The sequence below is a fragment of the Pteropus alecto genome, unplaced genomic scaffold, assembly GCF_000325575.1.
Source record: "Pteropus alecto unplaced genomic scaffold, ASM32557v1 scaffold101, whole genome shotgun sequence".
Lineage (NCBI taxonomy): Eukaryota > Metazoa > Chordata > Mammalia > Chiroptera > Pteropodidae > Pteropus > Pteropus alecto.
This window is the reverse complement of record NW_006432945.1, coordinates 3,995,170-4,011,474: the sequence shown is the minus strand read 5'-3', so window position 1 is coordinate 4,011,474 and position 16,305 is coordinate 3,995,170. Positions and strand designations below refer to the sequence as shown.

Below are 16,305 nucleotides of genomic sequence, written 5' to 3'. Positions count from 1 at the left end.
CCCAGATCCAAAAGAAACAAAATAAACAGGTAACTTTCATTAAAATTGTCCAAAGTCTATGATCTGATTTCTATATCCATCCCTAGACTGAATTTTTTAGCTCTTGGTATGTGTTAATTTACATGATTGTCTTTCACAATTTCTATAAAGCAATAGTCTTCTTGCTCAATAAATCTGCCTTTTTCTATAAGCATATATTCTTTGCTGCCTAGAAACAATTGTAACTAAGAACAGCGAAGGGCTAAATACTGTATCAATATGACTTGGCCTTTGAGCCTAAAGATCTCCATTAGGTCATAAGCAGAAGCCAAATAGATCATCTTGGCCTAGATTGCAGAGTAATGAAAAATTAAGCAACAAAAGTCAATCAGTAGGAATTCTATTTTTACTACAAACTCTTCTATTACTATTTCTATTAAATATTATATGTCATAAGTTCGTATTATAATATCTTTCAAAAGATCAACTTCAGTATATTAAAATAGGTCATAAAAAATAAATTCCTTTTGTAGCTCCACTAGCCTCAGGAAAATAACAAATCCCATTACTCATATACCTTGCTGGCTACATGTTCTAAGAAATTATATTTATATAAATGAGTAGATTTTTAGTTGAAGGAAAAAAATACATTTATAGCACAATCACCTAGCTTTTTTCTAGAAAGCTAAATGCAATAGGAAAATTGTGGTTGTTAAAGACAGTGATATCAACCAACAACTTGCAGATGCAGTTCAAAATAAATTTTAAAATTATTATTAAAAATGATAACTCAGAATAAAAGTATGTCAAGAAACTTAAAACACTGATCGAATGATCTCTGATAATAAAATCCGTACTAGCCCACTCTAAAATTCTATAGTGACTATTTTTGTTCTATCTGTAAACAAATTAGTATAATTATAACATTTAATATGGACTTACAGTGGTTTGTCTCACAAAAAGAAGTCTATCACTGAAAAACACCTCAAAAAGTGAAGGTAACTACTAGAGTTTCATTATAATTAAAATTTTATTAATGTATTTCAGTTATGATGGAGTGCATCAGATGAACTTTAAATCCTTTGCATCAATTTTTAAATCTATGAATCAAAAATCTAATTCATTTCTACACTACAAATAGAAGGCATGCCATAGACAGTTATTAAGCCTCTACTTATTTTAGTGAATAATAAAATCCAAAAGTAAACAACTTTTTGTTTAAAAAATCTTTACTACAAATTAAAAGACAAAGATACTTAATAAAGTACAAAATATTTCAGAAAGACCACCAACCTTGAAAAAATCTTCAAGTTGTTTACTGTTATAAAGAGCAGGAAGGTTGGCAGAAAACTGTAGCAGATCTTCAGCACACTGTCTCCTCTCTTCAATAACAGTTTCATCAAATCGTCCTAGAATTAAATAAGAATCAACTCTGTAAGTAGAGAAGAATCAAACATGGATTTATAATAGTTTATGTTCACAGAGTAAAGAGCAGCAGCAGGCCTATCACAACACTGCCTATTTACTCTAATTATGCGATCTTCTCAAATCAAATCTTGTCTCCACAACTGGAATCAGCAGCACCCTCACCAGAAAAGAAAATCATGTTTCAAATAAAACAAGAAGCAAAGGTGTCAACTGATAAATTAATGCTGCCAACATAATCTAAGGCCTGTCAATATAAGAAACTTACCATTTAAAAAACTGGTGATTTGAAACTGAAGTTGAAAAGAATTATATAAAGAACTCTGACGGTTTTCTATAGTAATTTAATACTGTAATTACTCATATAATTTCCCCTTTCACACTTTTTTTGATTTATAAAGGAACTGAAGAGAAAAAATTATGAGAACATCTGTATATCAATGGGTTCAAAAGCAAAAAGCTTTTAAGCCGAATTCCATGTGTAATGCTGTCAGCAGCACATATGACAGTGTGCTTGCGAGAAAAAAGAGAACACACATGGCACAAGTGAGCTCTGGTTTACCAGGTGATCGAAAGGTGCTTTTCACAGAATTTTTTAAATAACATATACAATTTGAATGCTGACAAGACATTTTCAAATATGATCATTCTTTACTACTCTCACATCAGATTACCCATTGGCATCTGACACATGCCATGTAGTATACTGAATACAATACAGATTTTTAAAAAACACAAACTCAAAATAGTATCATCACATATTTAAATAGTTTCAGTGGCTTGCAAAATGTTAAGAGAAAACTAAGAAACAAAAAGATTCCTAGATATATTACCCAAAGCAAGAATTTGAAACTGAACCACTAAATATCTCAAGCTCAGTGTGTTGCATTCTTACGATGAAGTGTCTATCTCATGATAACTAGACTCGTGTTCAAATAGTAGCTCCATCATTCACTAGCTATAAAATCTTAGGCAGATTATTTCTTAATTTATAAAATGGAAAAGATGAACAATGTACTTAAGGCTCCCAGTTCCATGCCAGGCACACACTAGGTACTTAATAAATCAATCATGGTGTCTTTGAATCTTCAAGTACCATCATACAGTGTCTAGCATACAGAACATGCTAATAAACTTTTGTTGACTTTATGAGTAAATAATGAAAACTTAGAAAATTTTTCTAACAAAAAAAACTGTCTTAGTGGAACATTCTATCCTAGAAGATAGTAATCTTTCACTAATAAATTGTAACAATGGGTCCATAAAGAGCCCCCTACGCTTAATGGAGATAACAGTCCTACAAAATTCCATGCATATGTCCACAGGCACAATTTTCTAGGAAAAGAGTGTATAACTTTTGTCAGCATCCCCAAAGAACTCAAGTCCCCGTACAGGTTAGCAGGGACACGGAAGTCTATTAGATCCAGGATACTACTGCCAACTGCCATCTCAATGTGTTCTCAACATATTCCTAGAAGTAAAAGATTCCCTAATTTCTAAGATACAGGCAGCCCAGGGGGGAAATCTCTTTAAGAGATAGCCAGTATATACCTTCTCCCTTCTCCCTTTCCTTCTTTCTCCTTTTCCTTTTCCAAAAAGGACTATGAAGTGGAAGCTAAAAAATGACAGAGCAACAAGGCAGGATCTTTCATTCCTAACTACTGTGGAGCTGTCCTGCCGATGCTACCTCCAGATCTTATATCATGAGTATAAAACCAACATCTGTCTGATTTTAAGCTTTTTCACAAGTAACCAAACCTAACAGAATCCATTATATCTGTTTTTCCATTAGTTCTCAGTTCATATGCAACAATCCAATTAAACTCAGTATCCCAATGACAAAGGCACATCTAAAATGACACTGCTGGCTTTTCTATCAATAATATTATCTGGAAACAAACTTCCGAGAACCCCAACACATATAGCACATTCTCTGGCCTGAAAACAATCTAAATTACTCAATCCTGGGGAAAATATACTAGCCAAAAAGATTAAAATGGCAGCTAAATGTCCATTATTCCTTCTTTTTCCTAAGTAAGAAATTAAGTATGCACCGGTGCTTGTGATTATCATCCAAACATATTTATATTTTAAACAAAAGAGTAAATTCCAGGGCCTATGAATTAATATTAGTAATTTTGTGGGCATCTATAATCCTAGAACAGAAACCCAGAAAATGCGCACATTATACACTATGTTTCAACCCAGAAGACCACATAGTATTGTCTTTAAATGCATAACTATTTATTGAGAACTTTTAATAAAAAGCTTCCTCATATTTGATGATACCCTTAAAAAATCTTACTTACTAGCTGAAACAAATATATACAAATTTGAGATCTTTAATCCTATAGTGATCAATGACTCAGCCCACCTTCCTGGTAAGTTAAGACTAAAATGCTTAAGCAAGAAGTGTATTACAAGAAGTGTACTAACTCCTAAACAGAATACATATGTCAAAAGCATGCCTTTGTAGTACTCCTATTGATCTTTGCATTTCCATTCCACTAAACTTAGATAAGCAGAGATGAATTAAAACATCTTTCAGAGTGGAGCACAACCAAAAATAAAGGCTTACGCATTAAAAGGTTCAATTACACTGAATCCAATCATCAGAACAAATGTGATTAAAGAACATTCTCATTTCTTTGTTCCTAAGATTTCAGAATAAAAAAAAATAGTACTGGTTAACGTAAACAAAAAAAAAAGTAGTTGGGTTTTAATGCAATAACTACTGGCCCTAATATATATAACAAAACAACCTAATTTTAAAGGTAAATTAAAAAGTAGCAATATTCAACAATCATCCTAATGGTAGACAACACCCTATTCTTTAGTTGTTAATCCTTTAATATCATCAAAACTTTCATTTGAAAGGCAGAAACAATGGGATATCATAATCAAGTGCTTCTCTTATCCCTGTTTAAATTTCCAGTCACAGGGTCATTGTTTATATAACTTACAACAGAAAGTGCAAAACAATTTTTCCTGAGAAAGTCTAATATGCAATATTATATATTATGTATATTATTTGTGTGTGTATGTATTATATACAAGCCATTCCACCGCTTCTAATTACACAATAATGGTTTGTTTATTAAAAGCTAGAGGAAGGAGGAATAAATTCAAACATTCTAACAAAGCTCGTAAATCATCGGAAATAAGTCTCTTTCTTTGATTTATAAGCTGACTTCAGGATCTTCTCTGTTTTTATTATTATTACTCCTAGAAAACAGAGCTTATAACTTTTTAAAATGCAAATGTCGATGATCAAAAATTGGTTATATGCAACTAAAAGTTATCCTTAACCAGTATGAAACTAGCCAGGAAAGCTTGATGGTGATTCTTAACTACATCAAAAATTCAGTCACAGAGTAAAATAAAGAGGCCAAAGTTCTCACCTGTGAATTCCCTCTAGTCAACAGTACCAAGAACACACCTCTAGTTAAATAAGCGGGATGAATTACACCTTTAACTAGGGAGAATATACACTATTGGGAACACTGGGGCATTTCACTAAGAAGGTGTTAGAAAGGACTTAAAGGATTTGGGCTTGTGTTGGGTGCTTTCGAGAAAGGCTCAAAGAAGTGGAGCTTTGCTTGGTTTGGATGCTGTCAGGAAGTGTAGGTATTCTATGACTATGAATTCTAATTCTAGGATTTAAAAATATCTTCCTATGAGGCAAGAAGAATGAAGAGAGGCTATGGCTGTCATTTATGAAGAAGCTGCGTCACTCACGGTAACCAGAATGCTTAATCATTTTTGTGACTTGAACAACATTCATGTTTTTGTCTGTGTTTAGACATGATCATGGAGTAATCTTGTTTTTGTCTTAATCCAAAGACACACAGTGGCCTTGTCTAATGTGTATGTTCTGTGAAACTGTTTAGGTTTAACAGAATAACACAGCCTAGCTGTGAATGCCAGGTCAGCTCTAAGAAACCCAGAGGTCGAATGGATAGGTAGTGCCAGGCCAATTCTTTCTCAGCTATCAAGAGCTGCTAGCCCCTTTCTCAGAGGAAATCTAGTACGATGAGAGATCTAACGAAAAAGAAAAAGAAAAAAAAAAATCTGATCATAAGAAAACAATCAGATCTAGAGTGTGAAACCCACAAAACTGACTTATACTTTTTACAATGTCAATGTCATAAAAGAAAAAATGCATGAGAAATGCTCTATATTAAAGAAATAAACCTAGGGCCTGATTCTGGATCCAAAAAAAAAAAACTAAAAGGAATATTTTCAGGACAACTGGGGCAATGTGAATATGGACTACATAATTGATCATTTTATTGTATCAACATTAAATTTCTTCAGTGTGATACGGTATTGTGGTTATAGGGAAAATATGGAAAAAAGGGGGTGAAATGTCATAATATCTGTAACTTAGTCTCAAATGGTTCAAGAAAAAAATTAGACACACACAGAGTTACAGACAAATGTGGTAAATCGTGAATCAGTAAACTTGGGCAACCGTTATGTAAGTGTTCGCCATACTATTCTTGTGAGGTTTTTTCCTATAAATTGGGATAATTCTGCAAATTTAAAAAAATTGGAGAAAAATAAGTTAGGTGCTATATTGGTGAGATATAGAACTGAAGGAAACGACTAACTCAGCCTAAAGGAAACACAGAAAACTTCCTAGGAGACATCTAAAAAAATCTGTGAGAGGCTAACCAGAAATCTCACAGAGGAGCAGTGCAACACTAAAGAAGGAAACACAAGGGTGTATGGTAAACTGAGCAACAGATGATAGCTAACAATAGATGATGACATGCGTGGAGCACTAAACATACTACAGATTAAATCCTCAGAACAGGAAGGTATTATTCCTATCTTACCAATAAGAAAAAGGACTCATATTAATTTGTACAAGATCACACCACTGGTAAATAGTGGATAGATTTGGGCCTAAATCCATCTAATTACTAAAGTCATGTTCTTTTTACTGTAACACTTTTTACTGTAACTACATATCTGATGATTCAGCAAATTACAAAAGGACTCTCTTTTGCTGCTGAGGCTAACGTACTAAAAATGTGAGAGTAGCTAAAAAAACAGATGACTAACCAACAATTCCCCCGACACAACCACAGCTGCTGCCTGCAGGGTTCACTGCAGTTATCAAGTATTACAAATGGACTGTACCATTTACTGAGAGTGATAAATTGCTTACTTATTAAGATTAATAAAAAACTTTCACTCTTTAATATATAAGGATGTGAAGAAAAGTTGGAGATAATCCATTAGCAACAGACAATAATAGCTAAGAACCAATTTAGAAGCAATTCCCTTTCATCCAGTGACAAGCTTATTGTTAATGAAGCCAGGCTGTTTATCTTCCAACACTCAATTTAAAGATATATGTGCACAGCTAAATTCCACAGTGCAGAAGGTTTAAGGTAAAAGGTAAAAATATCCCACCTCCCATGCCCTCAGAGATTTCACGCATTATACAAATGTGTGTAGGTACGTCTTCACACAAATCTGTCTATTTTAAACATAGATGGGATCTTACTAAACATAGTGCTATCCAATATTTGTTTCCTGTTTCTGAAAAATATATCTTGGACACCTTTCCATGCCGGTAGATCTCAAATAGCTGAAGAAGTCTATTAATTGGCCAAATTATGGTGCATCCATACTATCACATATTGAGAAATTTCGGTTTAAGTTTTCTTCTATTGAAAATGCTGCAAGGAACACCCACGTGTATGTACATATGTGTGTGTACATATCTGTGTGGCTGTGTATGTATGTGTGCTCTCACATGTGGTCCACAGACTGCTGAGGGTCCCCTAAGGGCCTTTCGAGATATCAACAAGGTCAAAATCATTTTCATAATCCTAAGACAGTAGTTGCATTGTTCACCACATTGACATTTGCACTGATAATCTAAAAGCAACGGCAGTAAAACAGCTGACCTTAGCATGAATCAAGACTAAACTATACTTATTAGTAATCGTCATATTCCTTACTGCCACTCATTTGCATTAAAGGTTTAAATGCCACTTTCAGTTAAGAATGTCCTTGATGAAGCAGAAAATTTATTAATTTTGTTTATTAAATCTCAACGCTTGAGATCATTTCTTTTTAAAAATATGCAGAAAAAAACAAATATTCAGACTTGGATAGCTGGCAGATATTTTCTCAAAAATAAAGTAAATCTGACACTTCAAGGAAAACTACCAATAGCATTGTTTTCAATGATGAAATTCAAACTGTCAAGTCACCATGAACTTGAGAGCTCCCCAATACTTAAAAAATTTCCTTTAGAGATCTGTAATATTAACTATTTTTTGATACTGTATAATGAAATGGGTCAACATTTCCAAGAAACATATATATTTTAAAAATCAAAAAAATTCCAAACTATAATAATTCAACATCATCTTTCCTTATGATCCAACAGTTTTTTTCATTTGTTTGATTGGTTGGAGTTGGGAGTTGTTGTCGCGTTGCTGTTTCATGGAAGGGAAAAAGAAATGCATTCTGAGTTAGCGAAACTACCAAGAACATGAAAAACAACTTCAGGTGCTTGTTGCATGACAGGAATTATCTTAATAAAGGGGCTTCTGACTTTATTTATAGCACAGTATTTCGGGGATTAGCACATATGCATAACTGGTTAATCGTGAATTTTAAAATCACAAATTCAAAATAATTACATACCAAACACTTTTCCTTTGGCAAATGGAGGAAACAATTCTGAATGTCGGAATAAGTTTTTGTGAATTTGCCATAGTTCTTTGTGTAGTTTCTTAAAGTCGCTGTATCTCTTCCATACGATTATCTGAAGAGAGAAGAAAATTAAATGTGCATCTCACAGTGAAACTATTTAGGTTCAGATAGCTGAACAACATATAATCTTTTCATTTAAGTGCTCAAAATTGCCAAGCAAAGGTAAACAAATATTGCTTCTAACCAATGTGGTAACTGTCTGAAATTAATAATATTTGCTTTAAAAATATAAAACAGTTATTCTTCCTCCAAATATTCCATTTTGGTCTTTAAACAAGTACTGTTTTCTTTATACTAGAAAAATATTCACTCTAATACAAAGAAGGTCTATACTACATAAAATGTTACTTAACCTCTTCGAAAGCCAATTACTATTGGCCTAGAAATGAGCTAGATGTCAAAATACATATTCTATTGCAAAAACAGCATGTTCATAAACAAAAAATAATCTAGACCATTTTTCAAAACGAAGTACACACTCAACATTTGCCTAAAAGGATAAAGTAAATAACAATGAAGAAGAAATGGCCTTATAGCAACTAATTAACATAAACTTTATTACATAAATCTCAATTTAAAGTAGTAATAAGATTTCTGGAGGTAAGGTGACTCTTGATCATAAAACCATTAAAAGTAGTATATTTTAAAAAACAAATTAAAAGTTTACCTTCATTAGTATGAATTACCATTTAAACACACTGAGATTAAACTAGAAAAAAATCTTTATAAAGAAAAAGGATGTGACACATGGCCTTGATATCACTGATTCATCATCCTTCAGTCTCCACTAAAGAGAATAAAAGTGAGTTTTAAATTCTGTCACCTGGTATACTAACTGGGGCCTTTGCTTCTAAAAAACTCGCTTACCTCAGTTCTAACAAACTCACTATTAGAGTGCAATGTTAATAAGCAAAGCTCAAGCCAAGCAGGTTGCCACATGTGATTTAGGCTCAATAACAAAAATAGTCATCAAAACAAATATTTTCATGGCCCTCCTTTGTGCTAGGCACTGCGTTGGCACAAAGGATGAAGAAATGAGAAACATAATTCCTGCCTTTGAAGAGTTCCCAGTCCAGTCAGGAAGAATAAGCCAACACGATAACTACATCCCAAGACAGCGGCATGGTAAATGCTAGAAGGGCAGCCTATGGATGTTAAAGAAAAAGCATCTAAACCAGCCTTGGGGTCTAAGAAGACTTTACAGAAAGTTTTATCTTAGGTGAGTAGCCTGAAGGGAAATAGTGATTAGAACAACAAAAATAGAGAGAGAAGGGGTTGTTGATGAAGTTTTTAATAGGAGAGCAAGATGCCAAATAAATAATTACTAGAATTATGGCTTTTGCAACCGGATAAATGGTGATGCTATTCCCTAAGATGAAAAGCCAAGGGAGAAGGAGCTGTTCTGAGATAAGAACAAAGTTCGATTTTAGACATATTTGCTTTAGTGCTTGTGAGGCATCTAACTGGAAATGTCCAATAGGAAAGATGGGTTTGGGGTTCAAGAGCGAGAACCAAGCAAGATGTATTAATGTCAGAGTCATCAGCAGAGAGGTGGTAATCAATCACTCAGGAAAGGTTTCTCAGTATTTGATGAGGAGCCTAACAACAGAATGATGGGGAACCATAACATGGAGGGGCCAGCCAGAGGTAAGGAAGAGAAAATCAAGGGCAGAGTAAGTGTTAAGCAGCTTGGCTGTGCCATGAGACGGGCCACCTGGACAGAAGAGATTATATTTTTAAATGACGTAAATGAAGCAAGTGCTGATAGCAAAATACCAGTAATTCCAGTAAAAGACAAAGAGAAATGAAGAGAGCCAAACCAAACACTTGAAAAGTAAAAGTCCTCAGCATAGTAAAATTATAGTGATTTTAATTTTCATATTTTGTGCTTCTCTATAGTTCCTAATTTTAATTCATGAATGTAATTCTGTCATGGGGGAAAAAATGTTAGTTTTGTATTTTTAAAATAGATCAAATTATAGTAGCACTACATTACCAAGGGCTTAAAGGGAAACTAGGTGATAGACTTATGCCATCTTTAAAGCCATTATGAACTAGACATAAGAGCTATTCAAAGGACTGTAGCTCATGGAAACAAAGAACTCTGCAGATAAAATTTATATTCTAGTTGGGGTCATTTTAAAATAAAGGCAGAGGAACTTAAGGGGCAAAAGTTAACAATGTAATTGCAATAATGATAGTAACACCATAGTACATAAACCAGTGGATAGTTTGTCAGGTAAGAATGAGAACTCCCCAACCCAATGTGAGCACCTGTGTTTAACCATGCTCTAATTTATTCACTCACATATTCCTTATTCTCAGCTCTAGAAATATAGAACTGAAATATCTGAGAGCAAATATAAACCCTCAAGAAATATGGGAAACCAAAGCATCACAAAATGTCACTATCCACTGCCTCCTTTCTTCTTACTCCTTCTAAGCTTGAACATTTCTAGAAATCTTCAAAATGGAAAAGTGAACAGAAGCAAACATCCTTTACATCAGCAAGTATTCATGTTTACAATTGGACTACACAAAGTACCAAAAGATACATGCAAAAATCATTTTCTCTAATAATCAATTTTTTCGTATTGCTATTGCTCTATTGAACCAACTCTACAGAAATTTCTTATTCATTAAAGTTATCTGAATAAAATTCCTCAATTAAATATTAATTCAGTGACAATCATAGACTACAAATTTAATAAATGCTTCGTTTTCATTAAAAACATTCCCTTAAGTACTTACATTAAAAAAAAAAAATTTTCTTTTAAGATAATTTTATTTAATGATACCAAAAACCTTTAGATCTCTTGTATTTCATAAAACCACTCAATTGTCTTTTTTACTCTCCTATAGTACTTAAATCTTGCTTGATTGTCTTTTTTGCAACAAACATCATACCATACTATTTGCTTATGGATTTCCTTTCCCCCTTTCAAGAGCCTTTGACACATTTCTGATGCCAATCAGGTTTACTACCTATGGAGAAACAATACTTTGACAGATTCGCCCATGCTGCTTTTAATAAATAAGAATTCAGAGGAATTTTTAAAAGATAAAAAAAGGTACCTGGATAATTTTAAATTATTTACTCCATGTGAGTATTTCAGCATTCTTAGGAAGAAAACACTGCTGTCTGGTAGCATGTGCCAAGGCATATGAAGAAAAGAAAACAGCAATATTTTATAAGGAATACCTATTATTGGCCCTGTATTTGGTTAGACTAACTGTGCATCTACTAATCCTCAATAGCCCTTGTGAAGCCTGACTACATTCTAAAACAATAACTAAATGTATCAGTGAACAGAAAGAGAAAGTGAAAGAAAATGGAAACAAATTCTAGGGGGTGAATTCCTCTCCTAAATGAGAATTCCAATGTTCAAGGAAATATATGTAAAAATAAAAAGTGCTATTATAATTTCAAGGTTATTCTATATTTTAAGAAGCTAGTTAGACAGAAGACATTATTTTTCAATTTTATAGCATTTCTAATAAAGGACCATGCAATCATCTAACTAAAGGACACTTACAAGAGTTTTCTGATGAATGGATCACCAACAGTTGTTATTATAAAAGAGATTTCCCCAAAAAATGATTAAGGAAATGGCAGAAAGTATGTTCATGGGTAGGTTGATTCAGGATTCTCCCTGGAAAAGGGGAACATCAAGCTACAAACTACAGCACAGCAATCAATGTATTCAAAAGAAATACAACCCATTTTCAATTTTAACAGAGTTGTAAATTTGCAAAAGCAGAATAGCCTGGTATTGACTATGAATTCAACATTCTAAAGAGTTCTAAATTCTAAAGAGTAGTTCACACTAATCAAGTTGACACTTAAGTAAAGAGAGTATTTTAATCAATGGTGCAAACAATTTCACCGCCATTCTAGGAGACAGAGATATATATATCCTTTCCTTCCAAAATAACAATATTACAATATTCTCATCAGAGCTATGGGGGATGGGATGAGGGGAGTAAGACATCTTAAAACCCTAAGGAAAAATAATATGAAATCTTTTTAAAATATGCCTTTCATTGAACTATTTTTAACCATAAGACAAAAACAAATTTCAGACCAGGTATGGTAAGAAATGGTAATGTATAAAAGTTGAAATAAATAAACCTGATGTCACATATTCGAACCAACCAGTACCAAACAATCAACTTAAATATATAAATCAAGCCAGATTTGTCAATAAGGAGTAGTAATGGGGCTTGTGGCTAAAAAGAAAGTACATACTCCACTAAAGACATTAAAATCAACTTGGAAAAAAAAAAAAACATTGTTGCAGAATCAAGGCTGCTAATTTGCAATGTCTGTTTTAAACACTTTAGTAAGAAAAAAAAAAGTCCTCAACATATATCCTTCTAATCTTAGTGCAAATGAGATCAGGGTAATCACTTTGCAAGGTATATAAATGTCTAATCAGTATGTTGTACATGAAACTAATATGATATTGTATGTCAACAGTAATTGGAAAATAAATTAATTTTTTAAAAAATAAATAAGAAAATGAACAAATACTAAAATGACAGTAAATCAAAAAACATTAAAAGAAGCTCCTCAGTGAGGATTCCTAAAGGTATGTAATGAGCACAAAGTAATTACAAACAGAGAATTCCACAGTTTTAAGCAAAAACATAACAAGCTGGTATCATTAGAGAGGGGAAAACTCTGCAAAAGAACTTATTACAAAATTTTAAAAAGAAACATCTACACCCAAAGCAGTTTTCCAGGATGTCAACATGTCAACTCAATATAAAAATAGAAGTAGACAGAAACCCATTTATTATTATAATCTTTTAAATTAATATTACTTATCAAATACTTTGCATTTTTTATTAACGAGGCATCAAACAGGTAAATAAGGGCCCTTAACTAATACTGAAATCTTATTATGAGGGCCACTTATCAGAAAAAGTACCATGTTATTAACAGCATTATAAGTCCTGAAATTATTTACATAACTTAACACTTACTAAAATTTAGCACATACTTAATAGGTCTGAGTAACTTCTCAAATTCTTATTTAACACCTACTAAAACTTAACTAGTAATTAACAGGTCTGAAATAGGACACTTCAACTACTGTTTTGTGAGCTGAAAACATCATCCACACAAACATACAAATACAGACTGACATACAAATAATTCATTTTAACAATAAAGTAGTTAACTAAATTTTTGTCAAATATACAAAATAAAACTCATATGGATAAACATGTTACCTCCTGGACATCCTCTGGATTTCTTCGTGAAACAACCTAAAACAAAACATACACAGAAATATCTAATTATCAAAATTTAAGATTTCACATTTGTATAATTACTTTCGACAGTATTTTTATTTTAAAAAAATCTATTTGCTTAAAGGAAAAGAAATAACCATATTATATCACTTACATGGAACTCAGCTATATAGTAACTTCACTATCTGAAACAACACACTAAAAAATTAAGCATAAAGGCAGAGCTGAAATAAAATCCACATTCTAAAGTTCCCATATCACAGTCACAAAAGAATGCCTCAGGCCTTCACACTTACGTGACATAATTCTACCAAACTTTTCTACTCCCCTTACCAGCCTCCATATAAATTAGAAGCACAAAAAGCAGCTGCATCTGGATAAAGTATGCAAGGGACTGCTCCACATTATTTCTTCTAACTGGATATGAATCTACAATTAGCTCAAAAAAATTTTCAGTAAAAAAAAAGCAGCCACAATGTTCAGACACATAAATATCTGTGAGAAGAAATCACTGAATACCTAATATATACCTATATTCTCTGAGCAAAGAGGAGAGAAGGTTCTTTCAGACTTCTCTAATTCCAAAAGCAAAAAAATCTAACACCAAAATAAATAAACAAACAAACAAACAAACAAATTAATTAATTAATTGATTGACTGATTTTTAAAAATCTAACACCATTTAGAAAGATTTTCTCACATAACTTTTGAAAAAAAAGAAGGCTAGGTACTTAAATCATCAAATGGCATTGTACAGTGGGAAAATCTCACATTATATACAAAATATCATCTATATAAATGTAAAATTCATGAACATAATGCTACAATATGCATTTTGCAAAAAAATAAAAAAGATACATCAAACACATGGTTGCCTATGGGTGAAAGAAAAATTCTTTGATAACTAGTGACAACAGCATGAACCAGGGATTTCGATCAACTACTCCTGAGGTCTAAAACAAAAACAAAAAAAAACTACCATTTAAAGTCTGACATACCTGGGTTCAAATTACAGTTCTTCTACTGACAGGCTTGATCCCCTCTATAAAATGGGGATAATACTCCCTGCTTAACTTGGCTGTTGTGGACATCAAAAAAGAATACAGCACGAACTCCATGATTAAAAAGTTAGCTCCCTCACTCCCTTACTAGAGGATTTAACTATCTTGAAAGGTCTCACTTAAGAATTCCAGACAGGAAAGGTTTCCATTTTCTTGCCACTCTATTCTCCAACTAGATATATAAATTTGGTAAAATCTCTTACAATTTTCAATAATTTAGAACAGTGCTGTCCAACAGAATTTTCTCTGACAATGGAAAGAAATGTTCCTATCTGCACTGTCCATACGTGTGTGTGTGTGGCTACTGAGACAAAAACAGAATTTTTATTTTATTTCATTTAACTAAAAATAGTCACATATGGCTAATAGCTACCTTATTAGAAAACATGGATTTAGAATAAAAGGCAAGAATAGGTAACTAATAACCATACAGTACTCAAATATTGGATTTTAGCTATTACTTTCAAATACCACACACCTCACCCCCATTGCACCACACACACACACACACACACACACACACACACACACACACACCTCTGTCCCAATTATGGTATTTCACATAATAAAATAATTTTGCCTTATAAATTTTTCTTGCATTTTTATAAAATAAGCTAATGAGAAGAAAGTCGGGGATATCAATTCACTAATAATCCACCCACCAAAAACAGTCAACATAGGATCACTGGCGAAAAGGTTTATTCAGGCAGGTGACATGACACTGAATGCTCGCTGCCCAGACCATGGTAGCAAATTGCATTCCAGAAGCAGTCAAGAACACAGTTTAATGATTTAAGACTTTTAATGTTTTCATGATACTAAGATACTTATGGTTATTACAGGAAATACAGAAAATAAAAGTTTAAGTAGTTTTAAACCACCTAGGTGAAGGTCTTTAATTTTAAGCTTACAAGAGGCACTTCTCTTCACCCTCAAATATTTCTCAAGTGAAGGGAAGAAAATTCACTTATGTAGAGTTCAGAAAATTAAATTGAGAGCTGTTTGCTGAGTATTAACTATCCCTTTCCCCAACAGCATAAACAAAGCTTAGTGAAAATCAAGTCTGGAAAGTTCAGGGCTCTACTTTCCTGATTCTCCTTTCTTTTTCCCTTTGGTTCTTCTGCTTCTCTTTTCTTGGTTCCTCTTCCTCCTTCTACCCCCCAACACTCTGTGAGCACTCCAAGAATCAGTCCTAGACTTGTTTCTTAGCTTCTTTTTTATTATTGAGAGAAAGTCTTTACCTGTGATAATATCGTTCAAGACACTGTGCTAGGCATGGGGGAAAAAAACCTTGTCTTACTACATTTACATTTGCAAAGCATTTTTTATCAATGATTCATTTTATTCCTTCAACAACTTATGAATTGGGCAGGAGTGGTTATTATGAGTGTCCCTTTTACAGACAAGACCCAAAGATTCGTATAATGCCACAAGGCTATTCACCTTTAGATATGAAATTAGAACTGAGATTTTCTGACTCCTGATCTAATGCTCTTCACTGTACTCTGCCTCCCTCCATTTATCTGTGATATTTTCAACAATAATTAAGTTTATTTACTTCCACAAAACCTTGTCACCATTAGGTTTTATTTATTCTTTCAAACCCAAATATCAATAACTTTTAATACTATATTAGCAATTATTTCAAGAAGTAGTATCAATTCTAATAAAAAATACTTAAATTCACTCTGATATAGATTGCTGGCATTTAGTAATTTTTTTCTGGGTGAATTTCAGTATTTTGTCATAAAATTCAGCCAATAAATTCCACAAAAGTTGGAATTTAAAGCAGTGGTATCTTTCATTTAAAGTTTATAAATTTCTATAGCTCAGTAAGTAC

The 16,305-nt window shown here is 32.8% G+C and overlaps 1 protein-coding gene across 11 annotated transcripts in view; it reads right to left on the bottom strand.

Annotated features, from left to right (window-relative positions):
• Positions 1-16,305, bottom strand: part of RPS6KC1 (ribosomal protein S6 kinase C1) — a 222,337-nt gene that overhangs the window by 194,188 nt on the left and 11,844 nt on the right. For 8 of the 11 annotated variants that reach the window (XM_025043947.1, XM_025043948.1, XM_025043946.1 and 5 more), the window contains exons 2-4: positions 13,384-13,419; positions 8,077-8,197; positions 1,273-1,388 (exon numbers count right to left, since the gene is read on the bottom strand). In XM_025043947.1, the coding sequence (XP_024899715.1) occupies positions 1,273-1,388; positions 8,077-8,197; positions 13,384-13,419 (273 nt within the window). Of the gene's footprint in view, positions 1-1,272; positions 1,389-8,076; positions 8,198-11,681; positions 11,799-13,383; positions 13,420-16,305 lie in introns of all 11 variants that reach the window. The other 3 variants (XM_025043951.1, XM_025043952.1, XM_025043945.1) reach the window with 2 other exon arrangements.